Source organism: Centruroides vittatus, unplaced genomic scaffold (genome assembly GCF_030686945.1).
Source record: "Centruroides vittatus isolate TY-2023 unplaced genomic scaffold, ASM3068694v2 contig_3125, whole genome shotgun sequence".
Classification (NCBI taxonomy): Eukaryota; Metazoa; Arthropoda; class Arachnida; order Scorpiones; family Buthidae; genus Centruroides; species Centruroides vittatus.
This window is the reverse complement of record NW_027122014.1, coordinates 531,036-541,186: the sequence shown is the minus strand read 5'-3', so window position 1 is coordinate 541,186 and position 10,151 is coordinate 531,036. Positions and strand designations below refer to the sequence as shown.

The following is a 10,151-nucleotide window of genomic DNA, read 5'->3' as shown; positions in this document are numbered from 1 at the left end:
CTAATTTAAATAAAATAAGCAAGGATACTAATTTTGAAAATTCTATAGTCTATCTTCTTCGATAAAGACTTTATTCTGGGCTCTGGATTAATCGATCTCGATTTTGAAGATGTGATAGTTGGGATAGAAACCAAAGGGATAAATTCACCACAGTTTTACCGAGGCTATCGGGACTTTATTATTTGGCAGTTATCATGTGCTAATAATTATGATTTTCATTAATATATTGATTGCTGTTCTAACAAATCCTGTTTATGGACCTGATTTCAGACTGAATTGTATATATTCTCCAATTAGTTCTATAGGAAAACACAATAACTCTTCGCAATGAGCGAAGAGTTATCGTGTTTTCCTAGTTTTTTAGTTTAACAAAGCATTTTATTCGTAAAAATGCTTTATTAAACTAAAAAAATCGTCATTTCTTAATGTAAACCCATAGACCTCGTGATGACAGTTGACAGAACATGGCGGCGATGACTCGTATGCCGTTACTCTGATATCTAGGTACTCTACGCCATATTAGTTCCAAAATCGCCGCCCCTAGTGGTGGTTTTGGAAGTAATTCATTTTGCCGTGAATTTCCTTTCCATTGACTCCTTAAGACTTACCGAAATTTTCGTGCGATTCCATAAGTTTTTCCTGCAAACTAATCGGAATACGTGAACCTTAATTATCACAGACACCCCGTGTACTAGCTCCGATATTTATTTTCCATTTTTAATAAGCAAATGATAACCACAAAACATTTTTTTGGTGAAAAATCAATCGGGCATCTCGTCTTCCTATCGATTGCCATTGAAATACACACGATATAACCTATATCTTCCGACAGACAAGGACGACGCCAGTCAATGGGTAAGGGGGGGCAAGATGATGTAAATTGATAGAGGATATGAATTGTATGTAGGTAAAATAAAAACGATTCATAAAGTTTTAATCATTTACTATGTACCGGAAAAGAAATATCTCAAATAAAACATTTTCTTTAACTTATAAGAAGTCTAAGATTATTTTAATTAAAACTTAGCATTTAAATAACTTTTTCGAATTTCTAAGGGAGGGCAGCTGCCCCTCTGCCCCTCCCCCTGGCGACGCCCTTGCCGACAGACATTTTCTTTATTTTTTGTCGTTTATTACCCAAAGACGTAATTTTTTTTTAACTCTTTCCGCCCTGTGGGCACTAAGAGGGCCTCTTTTAGTAGGCCCATTATGGGTTCGGCCAGGCCCACAATGGGGCGACCGGGTGGTGAGGGACGGGGCCCGACATATCCGAACGGACCACCCCCCGAAAAATTCCTGGAGATTTTTCGACCCGTTCGGATTCGATCCCGGGTCCCCAGAGCGGTAGGCTGCCACCGACGGTAGGCTGCCACCTTGACCGCTCCCAAAGACGTAATAAACCATGTTGGGTTTCTTACGTTCGGATTTTGAATAATGTTCCATATACTTGATTTATTACGCGGAAAAAACTTTGCGAGTCGTAATAAATAATAATAATAATATCTTACCGAAATTGTAAAATAGAAATATTTTATATTTTTCGCCAATAATAAAAAGTTATAATAATTTTTTTCCAGGTGGCGTTAGTGAGCAAAGTGTTTATTGTCGTCTGTTTTCGGTTGCTGTGAATTTATAAAAATGCTTTAAATTTGAAATTATAATCTCAATAAAAGTGATAAAAATGAGTAAAAATACAAAGAAGCCTTATCCGTGGTTTTTAGCACTGAAACACGAAATGAAAGATCCGGACAAAATTATCGAATCTGATGACAGAATTGTCATCATTAAGGACAGTTATCCCAAAGTAAGCAGATTTATTGAAGATCTTGTAATGAAATGTAATAAAATGCAATTTTAAATGTCAAGAATTTTAATTTAATAATTCAGTTTATATTTATATCAGAGCTCTCAAACTGAAGAAAGTTGCTATCATGGCCTAAAAAAAGGGTAAGATATGAACTCAAAATGAGGGATTTGCCACCTTTCCGGAGACCTGTATAAGTAAAAAAATCAATAGAAACGTACCTGTACGTGCCAGACATTGGCCTCTGTAAAGGTCGGTTTTTACCATGAACCGGTATATTGCCTATTCTCCGTCGCTCGGCTTGACTGATGTTCCATACGTAGTTGTGCACTTCGGTGCTTGCCATTATTTGCGCCTTGGCAGCTGACGTTGTCCTAAAACTATACCGCATCGAGTACCTCGCCTACAGTCGAGTGGGTTACTCGAAGCCGGCATAGTCGAGCAGACTAAATAGTTAGATGTTTGTACTTGCTTTGGCTGTATGTATACTAAAATTGGAATGATATACAGTTAAATGTTAAAGTCTTAGTGGAGCAATGCGACTCCTGATTGGGTGCGACTTGGTAGTGGGCCGTATCTCACTGAGGGTTGCGTGTAGAAGTACGGTTCCTTTGACTTTTTCGTTCCTATGGATGTGATCTGTTGTTCGGCTTTGATGAGGTCCCGGTAGTTTCGTTCACGGGTGTAATTGTTCTGAATGGGCCTCGTTAACCTTTTGTTTTTCAAACAAATCTAATGTAGAATGTTTCTTTATTAATAAAATGCAATCTTAAAGAATTTATTCTGTTAGTAAAAATAATTTTAATTTTACATGGGGTAGGAGTCACCCTTCTCAATGGCCTGTGTGCATGGTGTACAGAAATGATAATCTTATTTAACAATTTATTTTATTGCACCAGTTTTGAACTTTTTATCATTTTGCACTTGTTATATTAATGCAATAGTGTAGAATGACAATTCCCAAGTATAAGCTTACGACCCAAGGAGTACCATCAATTTTTCTTATGTGTTCGCATGTACATCTTTTCATAAACATTATTTCTCTACTTAAAAAAAAACTTTGAAAAATGTCATTTATATGTTTTCTTTGGCTTTCTTTGATAGCAAAAAAAAATTATAGATGTCATTTAGTTGATTGTCAATCACAATTAACAAAAAAGAAGTAGTGGATTTATGTTTTTATTAACAATGACACATTAACGAAAAAACAAATTATGCAGTATAATCTCAGCAGTTCCGGTTGTTTGCTAGTTTGACATGTCCAGTAATCCGACACTAGCCTGGACATGTCAAACTAGCAAACTTGGATATTAACAGCACTGCTGCCAATTGAAACAAGCTTCTCACTAGTTCAAACTCCAGTTCTCACTAAACATGGCATGATATTGAACCCTTTTAAAGAGCTGCCATAGCAATATGGTAGCTTCTTGCACAATAATGTGTTGCTGGTGATCTTGGGCTATTGCACTTTTGTGGAAGTTTGTGGAAGCTATGATAAGCCATCAGCAATCCACACTCAGAGATTTCTGGTTACATCCCTGGTATATATATATATATATATACATATATACACTTAACTGATTTTTCTTAGAAAGAAACACATTCTATCAATAACAGGTTTAATTTAATCATCATATATTTAATAAGAATATATTTTATCATTTTACCATGTAGAAATAAATAATGTCACATAAATAATCATTTATGTGACATTAAAGCATATGTTAAAATATTTGTTTTTAAAAGTAAAACATCTAATTAAATTATATCATGCTACCTTTCTCTTTATACATGTTGAACAGCACTATTATAAAGTATATATTTACACATTGATTATTTATTTATAGTTTCCAGCTTTCTAATTTGAATTTGATATGAATTTAATATGTGTTTCTTTATTTTCATATTTCTATGTTCAAAAATGAATTATAGTAATTATTTTAATTATTTGATTGGAAAAAAATTTTATAATTTTATTTAGACAATATAAAAATATTATTTAATTCTTTTAGGCCAATTATCATTTCTTAGTCCTACCAAAAGAAGATATAAAAAATTTAAATGAAGTAACCAAAGATCACTTAGACCTTTTAAAGCATATGGATAAAAAAGGTAGAGAATTTGCAGAAAGGTAATTATTGTATTTTTAACTAATAATAATTAAATATTGTGATTGGTTTTAAAGCATAATATAACATCAATCCATCCGATATCACCTTCTGTGGCTGTACTCCAGCATTTCAAATCCCTATCCTTGTGTGTGGCAATTTATGTACATAATTCCTTATAAAAACAATATTAGTTTTATATACAGTATATTAAATAACGGTAAATAATTTAAAAACTCATGGAGAGACTATATAGTATGTTTGTAATTTTATACAATCTTATTTTAAGTAAGACAATCTTAAAATGTGCCAAACAATTACCATATTTTTGGACTACTTTACCCCTACTATTAATGATAAAATATTACATAATTTGGTACTAGAGATGGACATTAGGCACCATTAAATTTAATAAGAGATAGTGCCTAAAAATTTTTTGGTCATGGATAATGATTTCAGCCAACTTAAATGCGAATATTTTATATGAGAAAAATTTATATATCTCTTATGGGGAAAAATTGGACTTTTGAAATCAAATACAGTAGAACTTGGTTAACCGACAGTATCGAGTTATACCTATGACGACTTATGTGGACTCAACTGTATTTACCTTTTAAATTAAATAATATTATTGTTCTATTGATAAATTATACCAATATGGTAGCTTCTTGAATGTGTTTGTTCGATTTAAATTTTCTTAATTTCCAAATTTTTGAAATATTTACAGAATTGCACCTGGTAGAAAATTCAAATTTGGATATCATGCAGCTCCAAGTATGTAGTGAGTATATATTTTTATTATATTATATTTACAAATATGTTTATTTATAATAATGTTTTATTATTTTCTAAATAATAAAACATTACTATATTGGATACAGAAAATTAATAATAAATGCTAAAATAAAATAAAATTCACTTCTGAATAGAATCTGAATGAATTTTATTACAACATATAGTAATATTCAATTCATACAATTTATATATAATACTTTTTTCATTCTTTAATTTTCTTGTAATAAGCTATAAATGATTTTTCAAAACTAGTGAGTGATATTTGTAAATTGGAAAAAAAAACAATGAATTATTGTATCTGTGATGTTAAACTCAAATGACTAAATATAAAAGGATATAAAGGGAGAAAGGGAAAAAAGAGAAGGGACAAAAAAAAGGAATAAACAAGGAATAAACACAACTAAACATGTTAGGGTTTGTCTTTAATGTGATAATTTTTTGTTTATGTTTTTTTTTTTTTATTTTTGTTGTTAATTGATACTTGTAAAAGGCCAACAATCAAAGTGTCTCAATAAATAATAATAATATATAACAAGCTGCTATTTTGCAGTTTGAAAGAATTAATTACAATGTTTTAACTAAATTGGTTTGTTTTTAAATTATTTAGCCAGTTACATCTTCATATTATAAGCAAAGATTTTGATTCTCCATCCATGAAACACAAGAAACACTGGAATTCATTTACTACAAAATTTTTCCTAAACTCTGAAAGTATGTTTATTTTTGGTTATTTCATATAATTAAACATAGATGATAAATTTTATGATGATGATCTCCATCATTCATAATAATTGAAAATAAATATGTATATTTAATATAGTTCACATTTTTTCTATTACATTTCAGATATAATTGAGCAACTTGAAAAAAATGGAAAATTGAATTTAATGAGTATATTGCAGGCTAAAGAATTATTGAAATCATCATTGAAGTAAGTATATTAAATATTCAGCTACTTCTATTATGTTATGTAGAGAACCTTACATTTTTGTTTAAATGCTATCATTTTATGCTCAGATTACAATTATATAAATACTTTAAACATTTATAATACCTAAGTATTTATCTAATTGATTTCCACATATATAAGGGAAAACTGATAATTTGTTGACCTGATGTACTTAATATTTTGTGGAAAAGATGATGCGAACACAATAAAATCTTTTCCCCATGCATAGATTTTATTCTATCAACAAAGTTGAGAAGACAAAATCACAAAAAGCAATATCTGATTTGACTAAACAAAGTTCCAAACTATCATTAAATTCTTATTTCTAAGGGGAATGTTGTCACAGAAGTAGTTTGTGAAATTGGCTCCAAAATCTGTTACCCACTGATCAGAAACATGAGTAAATGGAAACATCAAAAACCATTTTGGCTTTTTTTTGAGTAGGATGCTGAGGAATTTGAGGACTAATTAGTAACATAGGTGAAATCTTGTACAGTCCAGAAACAAAATAACAAGCCATGGAGCAGAGGCATGAGCATTCCCCACGACCAAAGTAAAAATCATATACTTCTTTAAATGTATTTTTAATAGATTATCTGATGTACTTAATAAATAACAGAGGTAATTATATTGAACTTTCTTAGATTCAATAAATTCCCTATGCCCTCTAAATGCCAATTCTTGCTTTGAGAAAAAACATATAACATCTATTAATTTAGATATATCTATTAATCGTAATTATCTTGTTATAATTTTCAATATTTATTTTATATCGTCTACCAATGTTAAATTCTATTCCGCTTTGATTTACAAATTGCTTCAATTTTACGAAAGAATCGTCATTCGTCATAAATTTTATCGTCAAAATGTCGAAATTTTTTTGTTGATGTATTTATATTTAATTTAGGCATTGGTCTTTCTCTTTTAATGATGTTTTCTTTTTCATTATATGGTCTTGAGCCAAAACTTTTTTAAAATAAATTTTTGAATCACTAGCCACGATATAAGGGCTAAAATTAAAATTATAAAAAAAACTTATTTGGTAAAACAATGTGTGATGAATATACATGCCTAGTACAAAAAATTCTCAATTGTATGAATATACTTTTAAAGAAACTTATAATTAAATATAACTTTGTGAAGAAACGCACATAAAAATAACAAAATATTCTTTACTTTTTAAATCTTAAAACAATCCACTTAGTGAAATAGCTCCTTACGAGTGGCTAATGAATGGAATCAGAGACGTCCTGGTAGGTGTGCGGCACGTGCATGCACGCAGGCTGCCAAATCCCGTGGGTGCCTACCGGTCAATGTCAAATGCTTCTTTTGTCACATCACTAGTATATTTCAAAGGACGCCACAGGGCTGTTGTAAATTTTAAACGTTTCTCACCATAGATGTAAATATGTTAAACTTAATAGTCATTTGTTTTCTAACTACTGTAATTCGTTTTAGTACCAGGTGTACACGGAAATCAGTTCCCCACTGTACTGAGCTAGTAATTGGTTCGGTTAAGCTTTTGTTTAAGTAAAATTCTGGCTCTTTCAGCAGTGTTTTATTTATGTCCCCATTCCCTAATCTCTTAATTATTTAACTACTTCTTAGTAGAAATAAGTCGAAACCGGTTACTTTGTACTTGAATATCTGTAGTCTTGGGAAAACATTGGAAAGACAAATTTTTATGACAACGGATATATAAATCGTAAATTTAAAGAAAATAAATTCTAGAGCTTTTTTTGTACCATTGTATGTCTCATTCATTAAATTTGGTTGTAAACGATGCTGCCAAAGTAACAGTTAATTTTTAAACACTGTACTAGAATTGTACACGTTTTTTCTCCATCCTCTTACAGATGGGACATACTAAATCATAATATCACCGGTTTATCATTGAAATCCGTAAGTAATATAAGATGGGAGAGCAGAATAAACACAGAATAAATATATCAAATATTTTAATGGAGTTTTTTTTTTTTTTTAAACTCCTGTCAACTATACAGAACTATCATAAAAACATGCCAGTAAACTCCTATCGGTTGGGTTAAGTTATAAATCTAGTCTACAGTGGGCGACCTTTTTTATAACATGGGCCAGAATAAATTTTACGTTTTTTCCGCAGGCCGTAGTAGTTAATTGACACCTTCTTGTGACTTGTAATTTTTTTAGTCTGCAAATATGAAATAAATAAATAAAAAGTTAATTACTACATTTATTTCTCTTATCATTTTCAAAAATTACAAAGAATTGGAAAAATAACTATTAATTAGTTATTTTACCAATTTAATAATCTATTAAAGATCTCACGGGCCAGATAGAAACTTTTCACGAGCCATAGCTGGCCCGCAGGCCGGGGGTTGCCTGCCGTTGATCTAGTCTATTCATGATTCACATAATTGGGCAAGGGCGGCCGAATATCTAGCAGGCAGGCAGCTAACAGCCCACAATCGGTCCGGGATATAAAATTAGAAGCATTGTGTGAAGCATCCACCAGCTAAACCGGGTGAGGTTGGTGCTCTGTAAACCGCATGTGCCAATGCCTATATAATCTGGCTGATTGGAAACTGACCCGGTTTCGACATTCCTTCTGCCACCAAATTATTCGAATATACAATAGCAATCTTATCATTTTTTTCACATGTAGTATAGAAATTTGTAAAAGCTACATAATGCAGTTATAATAAAATATTAATTTTAATTAATTAAAAGTATGTTAAAATATGAAAATTTATATTTTATAAAATACAAGGGAAGGTCATTGGAAGGTGGAATCGGCGCTTCCAATGACGGCACGCCACTGGTGAAAAGTGCTCCAAAGACATCATTTTCTTGCAAGACAATGCTCCAGCATAAACTGACCAGAGTGAATCAAGTTTGACATCCACCCAGTTCCACTGACTTAGCTCTCTTGGATTCCATTTCTTCCCAGTGTGAAAAAACACCTGAAAGGAAGACATCAATTCACAAATCTGATTTGCCTGCAAATTTAAATCCAGTCTGAACACGCTACCACCACTGTGTTTTTTACTTTTCACATTTTCATCAAGTTTACTGAATTTCTTATTCCATAATTTTGAGATGATCAGATATTTTCTTGCTAGAAACAGCTTCAAAATGGAATCAAAATGTACTGACACAGCTTTAAAACATGAAAGTTCCAGAGTAAAATGTTGCTGCCTTTTATAAGATAGCAGATTTTTACAGGATAATTTTTTTTCAATTTAACAGAAAGGAGAAAAAAATATAATTATAAAAGAGCATACAAAAACAATTTTGAATCATAAAAATATATATAATATAATATAAGAGTAATTTATGTAATATATATTTTTTTTTTTTGTATTTAGGTGCCACATATGTAAAGAAGCTTTCTCCTTATTTCCTAAGTTAAAAGAACATGTTCATTTTCATGCAATGTCAGATTCTTAGAATTGTTAAAAGGAATATAAATTACATTTGTAACAATAAAGGTGTTTTTTTTCTTCTTAATTTCGAAATAGAATTTCTTCTGGTACAATTTTGTATGTCTTATTATAAACATATATTTAACTATTAAATTGCTGCACTGCTGGAGAGGTGCTGCCATTTTATTGATCTGTTGTCTTCTGCGTCATGTGTCAAAATTACTATGGTATTGCTCATCCTCCCGACTTTTAATGGCACTTTTTCTGGTTTTATATTGAACATGCCTTGTATTTACAAATATCTAAGATTTAAAATTATCAACTTCAAATGTACAGAAAAAATTATGGATAGTTCTAATTTGAACTGATAAAAAAAATATTTCTTTAGAAAGTGTATTAGCATAAATCAAATTTAAAAAAAAAAATAAATCAGGATTTGATTTTTATATATAACTTGCATTTTGATACATATTTATGCTACTTTGTTAAATCGAATTATTCGAAATGAAACTTTTAACATTTAGATTAAATAAAATTAAGATGCATTTCAGATTAAATTTTATATTTATTTCTAACTGAATTTGCCATATTTAATAAGATGTCTTTTTAAAAAAAGATTATTATTACATTCAGTAATCATCATCATTATTATATGTAGTATAACAAAGGCTCCAAATTGGGCCATTGGCTAACTGTACTAACGAGAAGGAAATGTATAAGATGTTTGATAGTGCTAATACTAACATGATTTATATGTTATATAACTACATTAAACAATTACTAAATGATAATTGTGACAAAATATTAATGAAATTCTATAGATCAGTAAATAGAAAAATATCAATGTTGTTGAGATGTTATTATACGAGTATAAATATGCGTTTAAATAAAACACCCTTGTAACAGCCGAAAGCCTTTTACACCAAATAAAGATTATTATTATTATTATTATTATTTTATGTAGTATAGAAAATTTAAATGATACTTCTAACCAATGCATTAAATCAAAATTTTTGTAATTTTCTTCCTTCTAATTTAGCTTATAATTAGATAATTTGATTGAATGTTTGGCTGTTTAAGATGTCTTTAAT

The 10,151-nt window shown here is 30.3% G+C and overlaps 1 protein-coding gene across 1 annotated transcript; it reads left to right on the top strand.

The window, feature by feature from the left end:
- Positions 1 to 1,603: 1,603 nt before the first annotated feature.
- Positions 1,604 to 9,145, top strand: Aptx (aprataxin). The gene is made up of 6 exons (XM_067267979.1): positions 1,604 to 1,804; positions 3,817 to 3,935; positions 4,640 to 4,693; positions 5,315 to 5,418; positions 5,554 to 5,638; positions 9,004 to 9,145. Exons 1-6 carry the CDS (start codon positions 1,682 to 1,684, stop codon positions 9,083 to 9,085), a joined length of 567 nt encoding a protein of 188 aa, XP_067124080.1. The 5' UTR covers positions 1,604 to 1,681; the 3' UTR covers positions 9,086 to 9,145.
- The last annotated feature ends 1,006 nt before the right edge of the window (positions 9,146 to 10,151 follow it).